This window comes from Ambystoma mexicanum, chromosome 6q (assembly GCF_040938575.1).
Source record: "Ambystoma mexicanum isolate Mex_15411 chromosome 6q, UKY_AmexF1_1, whole genome shotgun sequence".
Taxonomy (NCBI): Eukaryota; Metazoa; Chordata; class Amphibia; order Caudata; family Ambystomatidae; genus Ambystoma; species Ambystoma mexicanum.
This window is the reverse complement of record NC_090937.1, coordinates 1,457,211,387-1,457,236,325: the sequence shown is the minus strand read 5'-3', so window position 1 is coordinate 1,457,236,325 and position 24,939 is coordinate 1,457,211,387. Positions and strand designations below refer to the sequence as shown.

General features: G+C 44.9%; 1 protein-coding gene across 1 annotated transcript in view; it reads right to left on the bottom strand.

Moving 5' to 3' along the window:
- LOC138515630 (transmembrane emp24 domain-containing protein 11-like) overlaps positions 1-24,939 on the bottom strand; it is a 130,154-nt gene that overhangs the window by 10,836 nt on the left and 94,379 nt on the right. Inside the window, exon 4 of the mRNA XM_069630337.1 lies at positions 21,565-21,711. Coding sequence (XP_069486438.1) covers positions 21,565-21,711 — 147 coding nt within the window. The remainder of the gene's footprint in view (positions 1-21,564; positions 21,712-24,939) is intronic.

Genomic DNA, 24,939 nt, shown 5'->3' with positions numbered 1-24,939 from the left:
CATGTGCAATGTTCCCTCTAAGCTGTGCGCCTGAGTGCTTGGACAGCTTCCTTCTGGGTGCCGCTCAGAAGAATTTTAGCAGCGCACACAGGCAATTGTCACCTTCTCAAGATTTAATAAGGCACAAGCCACAGCAATTCCCTGATATTTGCTTTCTCTTCAAATAACTAACTAGTCATGATATTGTAGTTCATTTACACTATTATGCAAACATGACTATAAAAACCTAAACCCCCTAAAAAAAGAATCCAGCCACAAGAGGTAAATACTAACTTGAAAAAGAGGCCCCACGAACAGAAAAAACTAAGATATGTCTGCACACATTAACCAAATACTGTTCCCTCCCTACCCATGACTCCTATGCCTCACTCTACCACGCGTTTACTCTAACCTGTGCCCCAGAACATATTCAGATATTACCAGACAACCTTGAGTCTTCCTCTCTTGGCTCTACGAAAGGTTACCCGACTTGTACCTACATCCACTTGTTTTATATTTTTTGTAATTTGAATAACCTTCAAGCACCAGACCTTGTGTTACTCATGGTGCCTTATCAAAAATTTCCTTTTGGAAGGTTTTTCAACAACTGCCCTGGCAGCACGCCTCATCACAGGACTCTGTAAATTGACCCACATCATCCCAACCCTCTTCTTACTGCACTGTGTCCTGCTGCAAGTCATGTCATCTTCAAATCCTGTTGATTCATCAACTAGGCTGTCACCCTGAAGTCCCCAGGCTACCTGCCTGAGAAACTCAACATCTCCAGAGGATTGCGGTCCAACAGAATTAAGGAAATGTTCAGACTTGAACTCAGATGGAGCAGGAAGGAAAGAACGAGAAGACCAGCCTTCTCTGTTTATGCTCCAGGACCCTGGAACTTTCTCCTGTCAACATCAGACTCACCCCATCGTGGCTACAGTTCAGGAAAGTGCTCGGGAATGTACTCTTCAAGTAATGGCTCCTCTGTAAACATAGGTCCACATACCCTCCACTCCCTCATGTACCCGAAACTCTGATCTGCTCCCCACTGTCTCCTCCCCTGGTTACTTGTAGATCCCTTGCTGCAAATTGCCCATCCTTGCCCTTTCCTATTAGCTCCCCCACACACTTTGTCTCTGCTTCCCTCACTGTGTTCTCAACCCTCAAGTGCTCAGTTGCTCCCAAAGCTAGGTAAGCGCTCAAAAATACCCTTATAATAATAGTAATGAAAGTATCACCCACACTATGTAACCCAACTATTATCTCAAATATCTGATACTGACTTTAATTAAGCAGGCTACTTGGATGTGTAACCTCATCCCATGCTTCCTATTTTTCCTATTCTTAGTACATATGGCACACAAGCGCTTTGAAGTGGTCCCCTTGCAAGTTAACGCATTATATAACTCAAATATAAATTTGCTCTCTAACGATTTGGAGTAGACACGTGTCATGCTCAGTGTCTGCTACTTTTGCATTGCTAACATGACCCTATTTTTTTTTAATGTGGTTGCTTATATAGCGCGCCAAGCCCAAGGGCATCTGGAAAGACAATGTTTCTCTCCACCTGTACGTGGAGTCAAACATTGCAATATCATTTACTTGACATGCAAGGATAATGGTTTTGGGCTATAGCTGGTATAACTAGTCTATAATATTAGGGCGACAGATATTCAGATCATAGAATGCTTTTCACACAATCTGCATTCTTTCCAAGTGTTCAGAGTTGCATTGGGAGGAGGCTTTATCAAATTATTCTGTAACTTGCTGCTATACAAAACTGTTTCAATTATCAGTTGTATAGTTCTACCCAAAGATATAAGGGTGGGGTAAGTTGCATACATTCTTGTAATCACTGCAAAATAATTGTGTACATGCAGATTCATTAACTGTTCTCAAAATGCACACAATATCGTGGTGAGGCACTACATTTGTTTTGCTCACAAAGTATTGTGGGGATGCAAATATCCGTATTTTTCAGCTACTATACCTCACTTGTTACAGTTCCCTGTCAACTAGTATTGGAGGCTAGCACAGAAGGCAGGGGGTGGGGGGACAGGTATGGGTGGAAGGGCAGAGGAAAACACTCCTTGCGGGTAATAAACAAATTAGTAACTTTCAAAAACCAAGTGAGTAGTTTTGACAGTACATTACAGTGAAGGAAATGTGTTGTTTGTTTCCTTACGGATAGGAAACTCTAGAAACAGTCTAGAGAACTGCACCTTCTCATTCCTTCTATGCACAGCTGCTGAGAGCATTTCAATATAAACATGTCTTCTTCATTTATTGACTCTAGCATCACCCTGCATCATGTTTAACTGATAACAATGAATTACAGAGGGATCCCTAGTTACAGAAGAATGCACTCAAGCTGTTGTACCTCTAAGCATTGATGCTATTAACCGCAGATTTTCTTCCACCGGGCTCCAGTAAGGCTCTTGTTGATTTTTATTTTTTTTACTTTTTATTTATCAATTTCCATAACAACTTATAATCAACAAAATACCATCATCCACCCGACCCGCCCCCCCCTTGACACACCGTACAATACTATCAGTCATTAAGTCTAAAAGTGCAGATCGTCCGGACTGTTATCACCATTGCCACCATTGAACAGTCCGCGTAATCCTCCAAGACAGACCCATATATAGACGGCTGCATAGGTGGACTTATGCTTATCAACCAGAGTGTCCATCCAGACCCCCCCTCCATCATCGACCATCGATGTCCCACCTACTGATGAAATGGGTCTGCGAAGCAAGTAGTGTGTATACGCATCCCACATGCCAGTGTCACAACTTTGTTGCCTATTCAGTGATCCCCATCCACACTCCATATCATTACAATACAAAATGTAATTTTCCCACTGCGAAACCTTTGGAGCCTGCCCCGCCCCCCACAGTATAGCCACTCTTCGCTTAGCCAAAATGAGGAGCAGCGTCACCACTCTCTGCATTCCTCGGGGAACCTCCTTAGTATAGCCCAGCAAGCCCACCATAGGGTCAGGGTCCATTATTTGGCCTACAATCCCACAATTATTTCAAACACCCCCTCCCAGAATGATTGTATACTCGGGCAGCTCCAAGCAACATGGAGAAAGTCCGCCAGTTCTGAGCGGCATCTATTACATCTCCCAGAGGCCTCCGGAAAGAGTTCCCTGAGCCTGGCAGGGGTATAATAGAATTGGTGAATGTACTTAAAATGGAATAGCTTATACCCAGCATTAATGGCCCCATTTCGAATGCCCTCACAGCAGTATTTCCATGTGTCCTCTGAGATCTCCCTACCCAATGTTTTCTCCCACTTGTCCAGCAGGCTCGATATGCCCGTGCTCCTAGACCGAATAGCCAGTGAGTACAATCCTGTAGTTAAACGTCTACCTAGCAGGCCCTGAAGTGCCTTATCTAACATAGGAGATACCAACGGCTGATCAGGGAAGGCATCAAACACTGATCGAAGACTCACCTTGAGTCTAAAGTATAAAAACACATCTAGGGCGGACAAAGACCCCCTCACCCTCAATTCCCCCAAAGATATAAACCTACCCTACAGGAACAAGTCACCAAAGCATGTGATACCCAATATTTTGACCATGTCTACAAAATTTCTTTCCCCAGTAATGGGTAATCCCGGTGTATGCATTACCGGGAGCCGGGGTGAGTAGAGAACCCCTCCCCCCTGCTTCTGTTCCAATTTAATTCATGCTCTGCACGTCACCTCGACCAAATTCTTTGGGCATCGCACACGACTCGGAGCTAGCAGAATAACTGAGCGAAGCAGATTGGGCGCCGCCACTGCCCTGTCCACCTCTATATGCCTCCTATCATGCTGCAATCTGTGTCAGTAAACCAAGAACCCAGCCTGCGCCACCTCATAGTATGTTTCAAAGTCCAGCAGCGCCAAGCCTCTCTCTGACACCGGGGCCATTAACTTATCCCCCGAAACCCTGGCCGGTTTATCTGCCCATATAAATCACGTTATTTCGGTTTTCAGACTGCGAAAATAGGGGCGTTCAAGAAAATATAAAGAAATCTCGGTAGCAGCTTCATTTTAACAACAGATATCCACCCATATAAGTTCAGTGGGAGCTTCCTCCACCTACTCAGGGCCGACCTAGCTTTATGCAGAGTCCTAAGATAATTATTATGGTACACCACCTGCGGATCCCTCGCGATATAAATGCCCAGGTAGTTTGTGTAGATCATATGCCATTGGAATCCCCATGTATCATGGAATTGGGACGTTGCCTCCGTCAGAGGAAACAACACCGATTTGGATGTATTCACCTGTAACCCGGATACCACCCCGAATCCCTGAACCTCCTCCATCACTGGGTCTAGGTTCACCGGAGGATCTTTAATAAACAACACCATATCGTCAGCATATAGTGAGATTATTAACTTGTGAGTGTACAATTGAATCCCCCGGCGTATATGCACATCCCTAATCCTTTCCGCCAGCACCTCATTCACCAAAGCAAAAATTAGGGGTGACAAGGGACACCCCTGCCTGGTCCCCCTCTCAAGAGGGATGGCCGGTGTTAACTGGCCATTCACCCTCACCCTCGCTGTCAGCTGCGAGTACAGTAACCTCAACAAGTGGACGTATCGGGCACCCATACCCATGCGCTGAAGAACTGAAAACAAAAACGGCCATTCTATCAAATTGAATGCCTTGGTGGCATCCAACAAGGCCGCCACCACCGATTCCCGTGCAACCTCTGCCCACATCAACCCCAACATTCTCCTAAGGCCATATGCGGTAGAGCGACCCGGGATAAGCTCTTGTTGAATTTTTGTCTATGTTGTGGTGAGGAAGGGTGGCAAAAGTATAGGCTGTATTATCTGCCAAGTCATTTTTATCCTATGTCAGGATTACAAGCAAAGCTCTGATAAGAATTGACTTCCTAGTTGGAGTGAAATGATTTTTCAGGGAGTGCAAAAATAATTAGCTTTGCCAACAGGATTACTTTATGCTTACTAAAAGATGTTCTTTCCCATTAAAATGCATCATGAGATTGGGTAGAAATATTGTTAAAAATATTATTAGAGTTCTTTCCTATGCTACTGCTGTGCTGGACACTGGTTAAAAAAATATCAGTGGAGCTTTGAGAACAGAAGCCAGGGGTTGGCTCCTATGTGTTCATTGTATCCTGTTTTTGATGGGCCCATTTTTAGAGATGTGTCTGTAAGTGTCATGATTCCTGCCCCTCATGTCCCCAGCCCTCCAAGATGTCAGATGGCCCTCAAGGAACTCTCCATCCCTCCAAAGACCCACTTGGAGTCAGACTTGGCGCTTGTGGCACCAGACTCACTCACTCCCATAGGATAACATTGGGGATTGGACTTGTAGTGCATTGATGGGGACAAGATGGATGCCCCACATATTTTAGTTCCCAGAACTGCAGGTGCGGTCTAGGCTTTGCGTTTTCTGCACCTGCAGCGTGACACTCACCGTGTTCGGATCGGTCTCCAGTAGGCCTGCATCTTTCTTCTGCGCTCAGCTCCTGCAAGAACAAGAACACTGTTAGGAACAGCCTTTCCTTGCGGCGCTTCTGCCCATCATTCATCGCTCCTTCTGTTCTGCGGGCATCTTGGGCGGTGTCATTCGCATCCCGGCACGCCGCTTCCTAAGGAAAAGGGAAAAGAACAGAAAAAAGGCATTAGTAAGCATTCTGAAAATCTTCGCTTATTTTTAAATACTGTACGAGCTTCAAACGCTTACCTGAATCCCAGCCGCTCTGGGGGAACGCTGTCTCCGGAACTTCTCATCCATCTGCAAGAGGGAAAAGACACTCTAGGTTAGCGTGGAAACATCTAGAGGCGCCGCACACCCCGCTTACCCACCGCATTTGTTCTTCATAACCGGCATCCACGCTGAAAACATCGCGGCACCTAAAAGACACAGAAAAATAACTCAGTTCAATGCAAATACGAAAGGGGTGCATCGCGCATCGCGCTATCACTCACCTTCAGCGCTACTCATCTCAGCAGCACGCCGCCATCCCCGGACGCCGGCCATCATCTAAGGAAGGAAAGGAACGAAGTTAGAGAACTGTTGAAAAGACTCATTATACTTACCTGTCGGACTCTTGCCAGTGAAGTAGCTAGGCAGCAACGAGCCCGCATCAATCAACGCGCCCCTGCGCTGAAAGTAGGATGCAGAGCACACTATCCAAGAAACCAAGGTGAGCTGTGGATCAAATGGAAGGGATGGACCCCGGGGAAGAAGGGGTTCAAGCACACAGAGACAATAGGAAGTTAAACTCTACCAATCCTGTGTTTCAGGCCTAGTCTCCAGTCGAATAGCCTCCAGGGAAGGGTTCGAGGTCGTAAGAGGTCAGAACAGGCTGAGTAACGTCCCCGTGGATACCAGGTGAGCGTTACAGAACGCAAAAGCCTCACATCAAAATCCACCTGGGCGTCATGGAAACGTCAGAAACCGACCAGTTAGCCCACATGTTGGGGCAGCTACGTTCTGAAGTACATGCAGCCAGGCAGGAGACCAACACCCTGAGGAGAGAGCTGATAGTAGCCAAAGAACACACTGATGATTTAAGCCGATAACTTCTCCAGTCACAAGTAGGGCATGCACCATTGCCGGGAAGCGTGCCCTCGATGCCAGTGCCATCAGCCAATCCTGTTCAGTTAACCCTTCCTGGGGCAGTTCCCTTGGCCCCGCCCGAACGATTTACGGGGGACCCCAAGAGGTTTGCAACGTTCATGAACCAGTTCCGCCTGCACTTCCTTTGTAGGCCAGGGGCCTTTCCGAATGACCAATCACAGGTCGCTTTTGTGCTATCCTACCTAAGTGGTAGCGCCGCCGACTGGTCTGTACCCTTTGTGGCCCAAGACGATCCTTTGCTGCATGACTTCAGGGGCTTTCAGCAGGAGATGGAAAAGCTGTTCGCCCGTCGTACTCATGGGCAGGCATTAGACAACGAACTTCTGTCCCTACGCCAAGGGAATCAAGACCTATTAACATACATAGCCACGTTCAATAGACTCGTAGTTGAAGCAGAATGGCCAGTGGAGAAGAGAACCACGTTATTTCATCAGGGGTTACGGGGGAGCACAAGAATGTTCTAGCACAAGTAGTGAACCCCCCGAAAGATTGCTCAGAATTCATTGACCTTGTTGTTCAACTGGATCATAGGTTGTATGACCGAAGAGCAGATCGAACCAGACCGGAACCTCGCCCTATGTAGGTGCGTTCAAAGGACAATACTGCCCAAACAACGGAAGGTTCAGGAGAACCAATGCAAATCGCAGGGGTCAGATCCTCCTTGACTAAAGCATAAAGGGATAAAAGGAGACAGCAGCAGTTATGTCTGTACTGTGGAAGGTCAGGTAATTTCCTTAAAGAGTGCCATGTGAAGCCACCGAGGTGGACGGTAGGGGCCACAGACAAGAAAGATACCATCAAGGAATCGGAAAACTCCCAGCCCGGCAAGTGTAGGGGTCCACTTGTCGAGCGAAGAAAGTGAACTACAGACGTCCCATTTTGCACTATCTGTGGTGTTGATCAATCACCAACAACCATCTCAGATGCACGCAGTAAGAGCGTACATAGACAGTGGAGCCGTTGGGAATTACATCGGCCAGGATCTTGCGGCAAAGATGGGGCTTCCATTACGCCCTAAATCAACCACCGACACTGTTACCACTGTCGAGGGCACGGAAATAGCTTCTGGTCCAGTATCCCAATGCACTGCAGCTTTAACCCTTCTGTGCCAGGATGGACACCAAGAATCTATCGTTTTCGACCTCATTAAGGCACCACAGTTCCGGTTGACTTTGGGAATGCCATGGTTGGTAGCTCACAATCCTCAAATCGATTGACGAGCAAAAGAATTGGCCTTTCCCGAGACTTGTGCCCACACATGTTATCGCCAAGGGAAACAACCAATACACACCAGAACCTCCACGCTTGCGACTGTGACAATCAGCACCCTACCAAGTGAATACCAGGACTTTCAAGATGTCTTTCAGAAAGAACAGGCTAATACCCTGCCACCGCATAGACCATACGATTGCCAAATCGACCTGATACCCGGTGCACAAATCCCTTGTGGGCGAATTTACGCGCTCACGGAACCAGTAAACCAGCACCTGAAGGCCTATCTTGACCAATACCTGGCTAACGGGTTCATCCGTCCCTCAAAGTCTCCAGCAGCCAGTCCTCTATTCTTGATACCGGAAAAGGAGAGGGACTTGAGAACGTGCATCGACTATCGCGCACTGAACCAGATTACTGTAAAAAAATCACTACCTCCTGCCACTGATCCCTGAATTGCTTGATCAAGTCAAAGATGCCCAAATCTACACAAAACTAGACCTGAGGGGGGCATATCACCTTGTTCGCGTAAAACAGGGGGACGAATGGAAAACCGCATTTCGCACCAAATACGGCTTGTACGAATATCAAGTAATGCCCTTTGGCCTTTGCAACGCGCCTGCTGTATTTCAATATTTCATGAACGATGTCCTACGGGAATTGATTGATGTCTGTGCTCTAGTGTACATCGACGATATCCTAGTATATTCCGCATCAAAGCAGGACCACGTTAAACACGTCCGATCCGTATTGGAGAAACTCTGTCAACACCAGCTCTACGCCAAGCTCGAAAAGTGCTCATTCCACGTCTCTGAGGTGGAATTCCTGGGCTTTATTCTCAGCCCGAATGGAATCCGAATGGATGTACACAAGGTAGATGCTATCCTGAACTGGCCACTCCCAAATTCATTCAAGGGGGTTCAAAGTATGCTGGGTTTTGCAAACTTCTACCGCCGGTTCATCCCAGGATTTTCGCAAATCGTGCATCCCATCACGTCATTACTAAGGAAAAGCAACAAAAAGTTCCAGTGGACAACAGAAGCCGAGGAGGCTTTCCAGGAACTCAAAGCAAGATTTACATCTGCCCCAATCTTACGCCACCCTCGCCCTGATCTCCCTTAGCTGGTGGAAACGGACGCCTCAAGCATGACTATGGGAGCAGTCCTCTCACAAAAGGACCCCGAAACAGGCCAGTTACACCCTGTTGCGTTCTGGTCACGTAAATTCACACCCCCTGAACTCAATTACGCTATCACAGACAAAGAACTCCTGGCCATTAAGTCAGCCTTTAAGGCATGGCGGCACTACCTCTTAGGCGCCAGACACGCAATCACCGTAATAACTGACCACCGGAACCTCCAGTACCTAAAAACGGCAAAGGCCCAATCCTCACGACAACTACGTTGGGCTCTTTTTTTTTGCTGAATATGACTATGTGATTATATTTCGACCAGGGGTGAAAAACAGGAAGGCTGATGCCCTTTCCTGTATGGGGGTGGAAGAGCAAGGGTATCAGACCCCTGACCCAATAGCAATCATCCCGAGTGACAAGCTCTTAAGAATCACAGCAACCATAACTCAGAAAGAATTACATGAAGAAATCCAAAACCTGATGAGTCCGGAGCAATTACAAGCATAGAGTGCACAAGGAGAACATTACATGATAAAAGATCAGTTGCCCTACTTCAGGAATTGTTTATTCTTACCAAACCAAGAACTACGAGAACAAGTCATGTCCGGTTATCATGATTCCTTGATCGAGGGCCACCCCGGAATCGCTAAAACCCTATCCAAGGTAAAACGAAATTATTGGTGGCCCACGTGGCGTAAAGACATTATCCAATTCATCCTATCTTGTGGAGTCATCCAAGCAGAAACTGGCTGGGCTATTACAACCATTAGAAATCCCACCAGCACCCTGGCACACGTTGTCCCTCGAGTTTATTACTGACTTACCACCCAGTCAAGGGTTTAACACTATTCTTGTGGTCGTGGACCTATTTTCAAAAATGGCACATTTCATTGCTCTTAAGGGGCTCCCAAATGCTACCACTCTGGCAAAGGTATTTCTTGAAGGCATCGTACGGCTCCATGGGTTTCCTTCAGTTTTGGTCTCAGACCGAGGTACTCAATTCGTATCTAACTTCCAGAGAAAATGCTGCTCTATGGCCCAGATCGACATCCGGCTATCCACCTGTCACCATCCCCAAACGGATGGTCAAACTGAGAGGACAAATCAGACGCTCAAGCAGTATCTGCGTTGCATGTTACACCAAGCTGAAGGAAGCTGGTTCGACCTATTATGGATAGCTGAATATGCTTATAATAATTCCCTACACACCAGCACTGGGCAGACACCCTTTTATACCATGTATGGCAGGCACCCACATACTTCTGAGTTGGACGTTCCTACAACCCTGGAAATGCCAGCAGTCCAAACCTTGCACACGACCATTTCTCAAACCTTTAAAAGGGCAGCTGAACACCTACTTCAAGCTAAGAATCGCCAAAAGAAGTTTGCTGATCAACACCGAGCAAAGGCCCCCAACTACCAAGTGGGAGACAAAGCCTGGCTGGCGTCTAAACACGTGTCCATTAAAGGAGCCCGAACTTTCCGTCCAAGATACCTGGGTCCATTCACCGTCACCTCTGTGATAAATCCTGTGGCGGTCAGACTATCTTTGCCGTCAAACATGCAGATTCATCCTGTGTTCCACGTGTCTCTCCTTAAACCTTTTCAACCTGGGACCTGGGTAGCAACGCCACCGCAGCCAGTAGTAGTCGCCGGGGAGCCAGAATTCGAAGTCAAGGACATTCTAGATTCAAAGTATGTCAGATCCAAATTATACTACTTAGTAGACTGGAAGGGGTATGGTCCACAAGACAGGACATGGGAGCCTTGTGAGTACATCCATGCACCTCTCTTGCTTAGACGATTTTATCAAAACCATCCAACCAAACCAGGACCAGACAGAAGAGCCACCTTGAGAGGGGCCTTGGGGGGGAGTGCTGTCATGATTCCTGCCCCTCATGTCCCCAGCCCTCCAAGATGTCAGGCTGGAGCCAGGCCCCGATCACCTACATGGCCCTCAAGGGCCTCTCCATCCCTCCAAAGACCCACTTGGAGTCAGACTTGGAGCTTGTGGCACCAGACTCACCCACTCCCATAGGATAACATTGGGGATTGGACTTGTAGCGCATTGATGGGAACAAGATGGATGCCCACACATATTTCGGTTCCCAGAACTGCATGTGCGGTCTAGTCTTTTGGGTGTGGTTAAACCCAGAGACACCTGGGATACCCAGAGACTATTTAAGCCACACCCAGGCTGAGAAACATGCTTTGCGTTTTCTGCACCTGCAGCGTGACACTCACCGTGTTCGGATCGGTCTCCAGTAGGCCTGCATCTTTTTTCTGCGCTCAGCTCCTGCAAGAACAAGAACACCATTAGGAACAGTCTTACCTTGCGGCGCTTCTGCCCATCATTCATCGCTCCTTCTTTTCTGCGGGCATCTTCGGCGGTGTCATTCCCATCCCGGCACGCTGCTTCCTATGGAAAAGGGAAAAGAACAGAAAAAAGGCATTAGTAAGCATTCTGCAAATCTTCGCTTATTTTTAAATACTGTACGAGCTTGAAACTCTTACCTGAATCCCAGCCACTCTGGGGGAACTCTGTCTCCAGAACTTCTCATCCATCTGCAAGAGGGAAAAGACACTCCAGGTTAGCGTGGAAACATCTAGAGGCGCCGCATACCGCGCTTACCCACCGCATTTGTTCTTCATAACCGGCACCCACGCTGAAAACATCGTGGCACCTAAAAGACACGGAAAAAGAACTCAGTTCAATGCAAATACGAAAGGGGCGCATCGCGCTCTCACTCACCTTCAGCGCTACTCATCTCAGCAGCACGCTGCCATCCCCGGACGCCGGCCATCATCTAAGGAAGGAAAGGAACGAAGTTAGAGAACTGTTCAAAAGACTCATTATACTTACCTGTCGGACTCTTGCCAGTGAAGTAACTAGGCAGCAACGAGCATGGATCAATCAACGCGCCCCTGCGCTGAAAGCAGGACGGAGAGCACACTATCCAAGAAAACAAGGTGAGCTGTGGATCAAGGGGAAGGGTTGGACCCCGGGGAAGAAGGGGTTCAAGCACACAGAGACAATAGGGAGTTAAACTCTACCAATCCTGTGTTTCAGGCACAGTCTCCAGTCAAATAGCCTCCAGGGAAGGATTCGAGGTCGTAAGAGGTCAGAACAGGCTGAGTGACGTCCACTTGGATACCAGGTGAGCGTTACAGTAGGGCTGGGTTTGACTAAGTGCTGTCACAACTCACAGGACAATGTAATGTGGATAGTAAGCAGAAGCTAGGGCATTTGTATCATCATATTCTGTGGTGCAGTTATTTGGATGCAATTATCATCCTTACACAAATTATAAGAGGCATGCTCTTGTGGCCCCTACATTACTTAAAGTGACACATGAATTCCTATTGGCATGTTTTCTGACACATTTCTTTTAGTTGCCATTATTACATCTGCAAATATTGTATCCTGTCTGATTTCTTGACAGCCACATCAGTTATGAAAAGCGATAATTGTTTTTTTGTAAAACACATGAGTATTTTTGCAGTGTCATAAAGCAAACATTTTTCTCTGCACATGTGTATATTTGCTAGCTACTGTGGCAGATTTTGAGATCTTGAATGGGTTGAGTTCTCTTTATAATCACATATACAATATTTGTTTTTATAGCATATGTATTTGCAAACATTGTTGTACGGAGCGGCTTTTACACAGATGTGTAAAGAATTGCAGCGATTGAGAAGGGGAACTTCCTTTCCAAACTCTCTTTGGAGATGGTAGCTCACTAACTTCAAATGCTCAAAAAGTGGCTTACCTTGTTAGTCTGTTGCGCATGTGGAAAATAAAGTGTGCACGAAAGTCAATCCGTACCGCACTTAGAGAAAAATTATTAGAGGGAACATTGTTTACGTGGTATGGCGGTTATTGATTCTGAGCCTGGTGTTCGGGGGTTTGAGCGTGGCTTGCACCCTGGTCCTGAAGTAAGGGTCAAATTCCATACCCATCTTTACCCCCAACAAGAACTGCCAGCCTACTCTGTCTTGTTAGCCTCTAAACCTACTAGGATTAATAGTTTTAGCTCCCTGGTGGCCCATTTAATTAGGTTCACAGCCCTTCAGAGGTTCCCATGTGAGGACCAGCCTGTCACAAACCCTGATTGGTCTGGGTGTATTATTGATTGAAGTATCTTGGCTAATCTGGTGGCTAGGACTTTTCTAAAGACCTCTGCCCGTACGTATAAAATTGAGATGGGCCTATACAAAGATCAGTCAGGTGGGACTTTCCCTGGTTTGAAAATAATGGTGGTTTTACACTCCGCCATCGAATAGGGGAGTTGTCCAGCGTTCAGGAAAGAATTAAATAATTTGGTAAAATGTTGTGTGAGGTGTGGAAGAATGGGGTGAACCCGTTTAGACCAGGGGCTTTGTGGAGGGGAAGGTTTTGGATGCCTTAATCTACTTCGTCTTCAGTTATGGGGCCCTCCAGAAGGCCAAACTGCTCTGCTGATATCTGAGGCAGGGAGACACTTTGCAGATACTCAGACCTTGGAAGAGGATCTCCTGACATAATCTGAGCACATCCAATTATGATTCTTACCTCTCTTGCATTTGGCCCATACTACCTACTAGTACAGTTATATAGTTCCTACTTCGGATCTTCTGCAATTTATAGTTTAGGAGCCTATTTGCTTTTTTCCTGTGGGTGTAGTAGCAATGTTGTGTGTACATGATTGCTTGCGCATTATGGTCTCAGAGGTGTGCCTCTAAATTGCTGAGGCTCTATTCAGAGGTCTTTTTGGGCCCTAAGGGAGGCCTTATGCTTAAGGATTAATTTGCCTTGCCTTACATCGGCCTCTCCTTTCTAATACCTTCCTTTAAACGGGTGTAGGTGGTGTTTTTTTAATTAGTTCCTCCTGCACGGCTGCTTTAAAGGCATCTCAGATAGTGCTGAGTGACATCCCTTGTGTCGTGTTGATGTCGAAATATGAGTCTATTAGGTCTGCCATTTGCTTGCAGATAACCAAATCTCTCAGGGGGGCCTCTTTCACTCTCTATCAGGGCCTGGGAAGGTGGAAGGCCCTGTAGCCTTTCCACCCGTAGGCTGACTAACACTGCAGAGTGGTCAGAGTGGACCCTGATGCCTATGCTAGAGCTCGACACAGTGGGGACAAGGGATCTGCGAATCAGGAGCAGTTCTATTCAGGATTGCCCCCTGTGAACATGGGAGAAGAAGGTGTAGTCTCTCTCTTGCCCATGCTCGAATCTCCATATGTCTATTACATTGAGAACGCTCATGAATTGCAGCAGGGCTAGTGTGTGTTTAAAATCTGTGTTACTGGAAGCAAGGGTCTTCTCTTGGTCTGGGTTTGGCGTGGCGTTAATGTCCCCACCTAATATCAGATGACCTCCCATAAAGGACACGATTCTGGGCACTAAGACTGAGAAGAATTGGTCCTGTGCCTCATTCGGGGCATAACTCATTGCAAGTGTCATCACATGTCTGAACAGTGTTCCTTTGATCATGAGGTTGCGACCCCCTGGTTGGCTTGTTTAATAAAGGGTAGTCTCTGGCCAGTAGGATAGCAAATCTGCACTTCTTCTACCCACTTGGAGAAAAAAACTGCGCTGGGAAGTATTTAGATCCTAGTTACGGCTTATAAGCCCTCACCAGATGAGTCTCATGGGGGCATCACAACATGTGGCCCTAGTTGCGACAGGCAGGAGAGAGTTCCTCTGCGTTTCATGGGTGAATGTAGCCTTTGGGTATTTATTGTGTCTAGCTGTATTTCAATATTTCAAGAAAGGTCGTGTCTATGTTGGTGATTATGTGGACACGTTCTGCTCCTAGCCTCATCTGTATTAGAGCAGACAACCCCTGCTCGGTCGTTTGGCCTTTGCCATTCTTGGTCACGTGTAAACGATGGAACCAGTAAAGTACGTAACTGAAATTGAAAAAGGTATCGGAACTCAAACTTTGAACTATTGAGCCCCTGAGCAGTCTTGCTGGGCATGTCGTGCTGGCAGACGGCTCTCTGGCTGTTGGTTATTTGCTGTGAGGGCACCCCCTAGAGTCTGCCTCTCAGGTCATCCATCTCCAATGGACGCCGGTGGTGTTATGTTGCGGCGGGAAGGGAGTGTGTCCTTTCTCTTCGCATTACCTCTGACCCAGGACCATCCTTTCTTTGTGTTCCTGAGCCTTCTGGCTCTACAGGTGGAACATCATCTACTGACTCAAAGTCTTTGGAATGAAGCAGAATCTTTGGTTGCTTTGGGCGTGATACCTTCCCAATTTTGCCTTTCATATGAAAAAGAGAGAGTGCTTAGATGTCGCTATCTATATCTGATTTCTTTGACTTATAGCCAGACAACGACCTCACGCAGGGCCCGACGCTTGGCAAGGGTGACAACTGAGAGATCCTGAAAGATCATGATGCGTGAGAAGCGGAACTGACCTTTCTTGAGGCCAATCCTAGCATGCGTTCCTTTCTCGTGGAACAAATGTATGCGTGTGAGGACATCTGCGATCAGGCCTCTCTTTTTCTGATACATGGTGTAGGCTTAGTGAGTATGATCCAGCAGTAAGATTCAGCATGACGGGTCCGGCGGGCTCTGGTGTGAAACCAAGGTCCTGGAAGAGCTCTTGGAGGTATCTCATCAAGTCCTGCGCCTGGACTGCGGCAAGGATGCCTCTTATTGTAAGGTTGTTCCACTTGGAGCGATTATCCAGGTCATCTTTTTCATCTGTTTAGATGTCAGGTTACCCCCAACGTTTCAAGGTCACCAACTCTTATTTGCCAATTTCGAGATGTAATAAGACTGTTTATGTGTGGTGTTTTCAAGATCATTGATGCATCGTTCAGCCTCTGCGACCTGCCCTTCAAGACTTAATGAGCAAGCTCCTGCATAGGATTGTATTCCTTTCTTGAAGTCAGCTAATGGACTGCACAGGTCGCCTCTCATGGCCGTGCCATCGTCTGGATGTTCTCTGAGTTGTGCCATGTACACCTGCACAATAGTGGTCCATTCTTGTTGTTTAGGTTTTTCTCCCACAGCCGGACATCTCCAGACTTGGGGGTTTTGATGTGTTTGGCCATATTAGGGTGCTCCCACTGCTCTTATGCTCAGATCAGTTGTGTACTCCGGTGCTGTGTGTCATTTGCATCGAATGCGTCGGGAAGCTGGCCGTCTCATTCTGTGAATGTCCTCCTGTGGTGGATGCTGGGGAGTTTCTCTAGCCAGGTTGAGTTTTCCGCTCCCTCACTTGGCCCACCCCCCGCTTGTGCAGGACCGCATCAATATCCTTGTGGGGGGGGGGGGGCAGCTCTTCTGCAGCACCCCCCAAGTTGATGGATCTCGGAGACCTCTCCTCCCCTATTGTGTATTGCTTATCTTCACCTTGCAGCTGATTGATTTGTAAATTTATTGTATTATGTCACAAATCTTCCCCCTGTTCCATATGCAGTAATTTGAGATTTAGCGCTGGGTTCCAGATATAATCAAATGCTTTTGCAAATCTATAAGGAACGTATATATTTTCCCCCTTGTTTTTGTTCTTTCCATATCAGATGAATTACCATTACCACTGTGGTGTGCAGCGGAATTTCTGCTGCATTACAACACGCACACACCATTGACGTTAACGGTAATTCCGCTGAAAACTGGGAAATTCACCAATAATCAGTGGAATTACTGTTACCGCCCAGTCATGCAGCTGATTTACCTGAGGCAGAATTAACGCCAACGGATTTTCCAGTTGTGGAAATTCGTCATTGCAGGAAAAGGAAGCACAGCGGTGGTCATTTTGAAAAACGAAATCCACTCAAAATCACCATTGAGGGATTGCCATCCAAACCTAAAATACACCCCGAACATGTCCTCAGGCAAAGGCAATGGGAAGGTGCCAGAAAAGAGGCTAAGAAAGACAATTCAGTGAGCGGGAGCTCACTGTGCTGGCCAATGTGGTGGTGGCTAATGCAGAGGAGCTGTATGGGTAACACTACCGAGCGATGTCCCCCTCAGAGCAAGACTGCCATATGGTCTGGAAAAAGGGACAATGTGTCTGCTGTGGGAAACCACCAACGGGACTTCAACGAAATAAGCAAGCAGTGGAACGACCTGAGAATCAGGGTGCAGATGTTCGTCAACACCCATCGCAGGGACACAGCAGCCACAGGTGGAGAAACCTTAAATACCTTGTTCCATAAACAAGACTACTTCCTCACATGGCACATGGTGGCCACAACCAGCTTGATAAAGTTGTCATGGCAGTAGTACTGACATATATTGGCACTGGCTGTGTAGCAAAGTGCAAGGGATGACCAGGTTTGATAACACAGTGTAAAAGCCTATTAAGAAGACCTCTAGCTTTCCTGCATTTAGTCAGAGACACTTTGTGGTCTATTCTATCAAATACTGATAACAAGTTCGATGCTATCTGCATGCATTTGTCCCCTGCTTAAAAATATGTTCTCAAGACCATTTCATTTCCCTATCAACAACGAACTCCTGATTGCATATTGAGAAAACGCTTGTGATAAAACAAAACATATCATTCGAAGCAATATTCACGTTCAATTGATTATAAGCTGTTTATATTTCATAAAGTTAAGTCTTTTTATTTGACTGAGTCCCTGCTGTATAAGAAGCCTCAGTAGCCAAGTGCAACGTTGTTTGTTTTTTGGGGCTGGGATAGTATAAAATCTCAAGAAGTCTATTGAATTGGCATAATTGGTTCCTAGTCTTGTGTAGTTTTCTGATAAAAGCCTGCAAAGGCAAACAAAATATTATTCACAGACGTTTTATTTAAAATAGAAAAGTATGAAAATTGAGAGACTGAAACCAAACATTGCTTATCAAGTGTCCAGGTTGTTTGGGGTCTTTAAAACTAAGTTGGCCGGACCTAAATAAAAATGTGAGGTCCGGTCAACCTAAATAAAATTGCTTCTCTAGATAGACTAGTCCCAGCTTCTGATGTCAGGCAAACATTCAGGCTGAATTTGGTAGGGCCAATATTCTCATTAGAAAAGCATTTTAGGCTCATTGAGGCACAGCACCATTGCATGTCACCAAACGCCAACATCATAAACAAGCTAATGTTTGAGCTTTTGCTTCATAAAAATATAACATACATTTCACTGAGTGAGTTTTAAATAATTGCACAAAATCGAATTTGCCATCATCCGCCTGATTCCTGCCAAATGATTGCTTATTGACCTGACCTATATTGGTTGGTGTACCAGAAAACCTCACCCCCAAATATTTCTGGTCGGAAGTATACAACATTCAGCAGTTTTAAAATGAGGGTTAATATTTAAACCCATTTGTTTAAGCATTTAGCAGTATCTGTAGTGATTTGGGGGTACGGGCATGCAAGACACAATCACCAGCAGAAGCTGGTACAGGGACATGTAAATTTATGGCTTTTGCGATAACCACAGCAATTGCACATGAAACCTTTTTCAAAGTGAATTCATAAATTAAATGAGGATACAGCCTTGGCGAACACCTTTAAAAATAGAAAAGAGTTGCATAACCATCCCTAGAAAACCCTAACTAACTAGAGCAATATTGGTATCATGTTAAGTAATACAATTCTTTACATTTCAGATGGAACTCCTTGCTCATGAACAGTTGACCTCAATATATCCTTCCCACCAATTTATAGACAGTTGCAGGGTCTATGTAGGCTACATAAAAGTGTTGTTGTCTTAGAAAAAAAATTGATTTGGTTGCCAATAAATATACATTTAAGCTCTAGTGTTGAGTCCCAAAACCTGCACAAAAGCCTAATGGTACAGGTGTTAGTATATTATTGTGGTTAGCCCATTTGGCCAATCTGCTTAAAATAGCTTTTGCAAAGAGTTTAAAGGACAAAATGTAAATTGGTTCTTTTCTGTCTCTTCTATTCTATTCTTATTCCGATCTTCATTTTTTCCTCCTCTATCCTACTCTCCACTCTGACCCTTTCCTTCAAGATTAAGGAAAATAATCTAGGAGTGATTCTTGATTAAGGTATAGCTTTAGCTCCCTAAAACTATAGATCCCTGCTTGCGGGGTGATTCGCTAACTTGTCTGGATTATTGTAACACTCTTGATGCAGGACTGAGAACAGGGCTCTTGCAATGTCTTCAGGTGGCTTTAAATGCCGCTCTGTGGCTTGTCGAATGCCTAAGAGAAAGGGATCACATTGGTGCTTTAATTAGACAGACAAATAAAAAAGACACCTTCATTGGCTGCCTGTTCAAGGCCATATCCATTTTAAATTAGCCACTGGTGTATAAATGTATATATGGTAAACCAACAACATATTTAAAAACAGAAATCCATCCTTCTATGCTTAGACAAACTTTACGGTAACAGTCTCAGGGAGTAATAAATGTCCACGAATGCAGAACGTTAAACTGGCCACTGGGTCCATCAGAGTCTGGGGCACAGGTTTTTGAATAGTCTACTCCCTAGAACTCGGGTTGGAGTCAAATATCTCAGCCTTTATATCACATTTTAAAACTCTTCGATGTCACTGAGTGTTCTTTGGAGGCATGGTCTCCCCTGTAGTCTCTTATGTTGCTGTCAGTTCTGATTGGGGCCTATATGTTTTCAGGTTGGCGCTGAATACATGCTTTTACTCACTCACCCGTTGCCAAAACAACATACTCTGTGCCAGATTCACAAACCTATGCAGTAGCATAATGAAAGGTTCTAAGTGCTTCTCTCATACTGCTCCTGCATCTGCTGTGTCCAAGCAAGACCGCTCATGAGTATGGGGTCAGAAAAGCAGGAGACCAAATTCAAGGGACCCACAGCAAACTCGTCCATGCTTATGTAAGGCTTATGTAAGCATCGGAGCCCGCACACCCAGATGAATGTGGGGTTTGCTTCAACCCTATTCATGCATGGGTACAATATAAGCATTGGCAGTGTCAGGCCTTAAGTACAAAGGGTGTCTATGCTTGTTGTTTTTGCATAGCAATGCATCATAGCTCAGCACTTAATTAAAGGGTACAACATGTTTTTTTTAAAAAATAGATTATTTGTACGATTAAAATTATTTTGTTTCCCAATCAAAAAGTTATTTCATCTATCTAAATTTTACATTTTTCTGAGCCTCGTTCTGACTTTTATTGACCTTCTCCCTTTTGTAAACTGCCTTAATTCCCTAAAATAGTGATACCAGAAGTGGAAAGAAAGTGCAACCTGTAGTCCTTTATGTTAGCAACGATGCAAAGTAAAATGTTCAGTTTATTCAATTTCCAACACATTTATCTATTTAGTAATTCTCGCCCCCCAATGTATTAATGGTAGTACTACAGGTAGTATTAGTAATGATAGTAGGTAGTACTACCAAAGTGGCATGCATAGTGCTAGTACTATCAATCGAGGGGTCTCTTTTTCTTTGTTCTTCCTACTAGGATCCTTAGGGGATACCCTCTGGGAGAATAATGTATCAGCCAATTCGGCAAATTTAAAAGGATCCAAGATCTCCTGGTCAGTATGCCCTGAAAGCCTCTGAAAAATGCTCAAGAGAGAAGAGGTGAGACAGTTCCACAACGTTTTCACTCTGTATCCATCAATCGATCTTCAGCCTAAATACTACTACTACCATCAATAGTAGTAGTGATAATATAGATATAGCTTGAAGTAAAAGCTCCACGACTGCCATTACTACTATGATTAATACTCAAATCTCATAGTAGTGGAAGTAGTGATGGTGGTATTTGTGATATTACTAATGCTATTACTACTCCAAATAGTAGTTATAGCACCAATTGTAGTAGCCAGTTCTCCACCTGTACATCGACCCACTGCCCTCCAGCTAGAAACTGTTTTATAGGTCCCCACAAGCTACATAAATAGTACAAGTACTTAGCTTCTAGCTTCAGCTTCATACTAGTATCATGACAATTACTGCTATGGCTGATAGTTCTACTACTACTAAACTAGTATTGGAAGTACTAGATCTACTGTAGTGCTGCCAATGCTACTACTACTACTTGCAGTACGACAGGCAATAATACTATTGGTATTACTGCTACAGTTGGGGTGTGATGATCAGATATGGAAACATGCTTGTGAAAACAAACAGAACATGTCACATTTAGCTTTCCTTCTTTGCTCCTATACTGGACCTGTAATCTACACTTCCACTGACATTGCTTCCTCCTAAAAATTGACATTACTGCTTATACTTTAGATGAACATGTTGAGTACTGCATGCAGAGGTTTGCATGATTCATTCATGAATCAAGGATGAAGTCTGGAATGCTTCTGCTGTTCCTGCTGTTGTCCTCCTTTATGCAAATCTTCACATAGCTTGAAACTAACTGCTCAAAGCAATTTTCACATGCAGATTGCCTATTGTGAATTCTGCCAGCCACAGAAAGCATCCCTTTTCCACACTTGACTGCTCACTTGTAACACGCACGTGGGGGAAACGTAAGGAAAATGCTTTGCAAATCTGAATATCCCAAATCTTATTTCTTACTGTTCTAATGCTACTATATCCTTTAGGGGAAATTATTGCACACATGTTCCAGTTACAAAATCCTCTTTGAACACATTATTTAGTTTAACAAAGCAAAGTCTCCTATCATAGTTATTGAATCATACTTTACAAAGGCCATCAAATGACATTTATTCATGTTTCTCCTTGACAGAAAGCTTACCCTTTGATGATTTTGTTCCTTTATTATGTGGTGAATTTGCTCTGTTAGATGTTCCAGTCTTAAAGTAACTTCGTTTACTTTATCTTTGGCTTGTACAATAGTTTCATCAAGAAGGTGTTCTCCAACTTGAACGTCAAAATGAATACGCTGAAAAAATAACGGGGGATAATTTGTTCCAGCATTGTCAATGATGGTGTACATGATGTTGTAATAATAAATTTCATTGTATCATCAATGTAAGTACATTTTAATCATTTTACCATTCATAGTTTGAAATACACGTTGGGGTGTGTGCCTTAAATGCCTTCACTGAATCGCTCTGCATTGGACTGCCACTCTCATTTTCCAGTACAACCGCACATACCCACCCTTAACGTTACTCAAGAGTGCAAACTTCCTTGAAGAGACAGAGTTTCACCAAAATACGCATGCCGTTGCGAGCAGGGCGAGTAGCACAGCCCAGTGATTGGGGAAGGGAGAGATTGGGAGGGTTGGGTGGCAGGAGCAGAGGTCTATTGCCATGCTAGGGTTGGTTGCTGGGTGGGTTTATTAAACTGATTTAGTCCCTGGTCTCAGCATAGTTTTTATCTTGAAAGGCTTAAAGGAAAGACCATGTCAGTGAAGTGTCCTGGATTGTAGAAAGGTATGCTAATTACAGGTCAGCCAAGTAAGATGGCATCATGACATTGGATCATCTGTGGGGACAGAAAGTGCATGCAGTGACTTATTTTGATTTATTTTCTTTTTAAGTTTTGTAATGTGCTAAAATTGTGGTATAACCATTCCAAAATGCAGGGAGAGGGGACAGGAAAACGGAACACTGAATTCGATTCACAATTTTAAACATCACAAAAATGTATCTTAATTTCAAATTAGGATTAAGCAAAAGGTTTATTCAAGTATGCTTGATGTTCAAACTGACAACATCCTAGCCATTAACCCCTTCACAAATAACTAACCCGCCCTTCAGACTTGCTATTTTTATGCTTTCGATGATGTTCAACTTCGAAACTCTGAGACACACTAAGTGGGGCTCACGGCACGGCAAACTATTTTCACCGCCCACTTGAACAAAGGTTCCAGTTGTCCTGAGTAACAAGTCCATTCTCAATGTACTTCTGGTCACATCCTCTACAGATGAGGAGTGTAGGACCCCCGCCTAATCACACTTTTTGGCGTTGATGTCAGTCTATTGTCAGGGCTGGTTCAGATCATTGCGATCCATTGGCTGAAGTTTACCACCATGTCCAAGTTACCTGAGGCTCAGCAATTTAGGCACACATTTGTAATCCAGCTTAAAGCATTCAGCAATACCTGGACGCCCCAACCAAAGTCCACTGAGATTATAACAGAAAATAATATATACTAGAATTAAGGGTTCAAGGATGACATCATGATAGGACACATTGTTTGTCTCTTATTACCTGCAAATGAAATTCCCTCCTGGTACTGCCCCTCATTTAATTGTTTTCCCCAGCCCCAATGAGCAGTACATTATTTACTGTTCACTTAACTTGTGGCTTTACTTTTCCACACAATGCAATAGAACACATTCCTGAATGGGGAAAAAAGTAGCACAAAGAAGTGTTGGGAAGGACCCAAGGTCCTCCTGAACCCCCATGCGCTTTAGAGTTAGGCAAGACATCTTCAAGGCACTATAATGGACTAGGAGGGAGGAGGGACACCGAGAAGGCTCTCTTATGCAAGCATAATCAAATACACATAGACATAGGCAAGCACTGAAGAAGGTAGTTATTGTCTAATATAGGTGCAATTAACTATTGGATAGATTTAATAGACCACAGGCGCTTGTTGTGCAGTGTTCTTCACTATAGCCGAAGTACTAACTAACTAACCAGGTTTCCACTGTCCGTCAAGGGTCCACGTTGGTTAAAAATAGGACGTGTATGTATTGTGCGGCAAAGTGCAGAATGAGATAAAATAGAAGCCTAAATTGTGGAGGAAACTACAGAACCCAGATAACATGAGCAGGATGAGTGGACTATGGATACAATGGATGAAGTATGTTTTTTTTTAACTCTTTTTATTGGCATTTTGCAAACAATAACAATATAACAAGTAGAACTAGACAAAAAGAAAAAGCATCACAGAACTCTACAGTTCCCCCTTTTTTCGTTGTCATGCCTCCGAACAGTTCTTTACGTTAGTGACATTCCATTTCCTCACAGAATGGGTTGCATTGGTGCCATGTGGTTAATCTGTCTCCTTATTAGTTTCACTGGGTAGCCTAGAGGTGTATGACTCTTGAGAAAGAATATGAAAATAAGTGACCATTTTCTTCCTAGAGCGGTGGAAGGTAATGTGGTCGTGTCTTGAGACTACTCCTCCCTACGGTTCCCGGTTTTCCTCTTCTGCTTGATTCACCAGGTAGTGTATATATGGTTCCCACATGCTCAGTGAGCTCGAGCAATAGGACGATAAGCCTCTGTATCCAATCTCCATATCATTACACTGCACCACATCTGAATGGCAGTCCTCTATTTTGGGATACGCCGGGCCTTTTCAATCACTGCCCCCCTCCTCTTAGCTAACAGCAGGAGCAGCCCTGTTAATCGCCTTCTGCCTTTGGGGATACATTTAATGTATCCCAGGAGTGCTGCCATGGGGTTTGGATTTAACCCTTCACCAATAATTTCTCCCAATATCTTTACACACTGCTTCCCAAAAAGCTAGTACTGTGGGGCACCACCATGCCATGTGTATAAAGTCTGCCACTGGTTCATTGCATCTGGCGCAGCCGGTGGTGCCTCTGGGAAATAGTCATGAATGTGGGTAGGAGTATAAGAAAATTGATGTAGGTATTTCCAATTAATTAGTTTGTCTGGCATCTATTGCCTCCATTCTAGTTCCCTTGCAACAATATCTCCATTCTTCACCGAATATCTCATGCCCCAAGGACAGTTCCCATTTTTCTCTAGGGGACGACATCTCTGGCTCAGAGCCTAGGCACATAGCGTAAATAACTGAGACCACCCTCCTGTTCTGCCCGCCTGAGAGAATCCTATCAAGTATTGGGGCCGCTGCTGGTTGTTCGGGAAAAGCCGCAAATATCTTTTGAGTGAGGATGTTTTCAGCCTATAAGATAGAAATACCTCTAAGGGGTTTAGACTCCCCCTGGCATTTAACTCATCTAGTGTTATGAACCTCCCATTGGGAAACTGATTGCGGTAACAGTGCACTTCTAATTTCTGCATAAGATTGATAAAGACCCTTTCCAAGGTTAACCAAATTCTCGGGGTGAATAGGTCCGGCAACGCTGGAGAGTAGAGGACCTCTGTGTTTACCTTACGTTCTATACGTGTCCACGCTGTGCACGTGAGTTCCACCATGTTTCCTGCTCTGTTCCCTATTTTG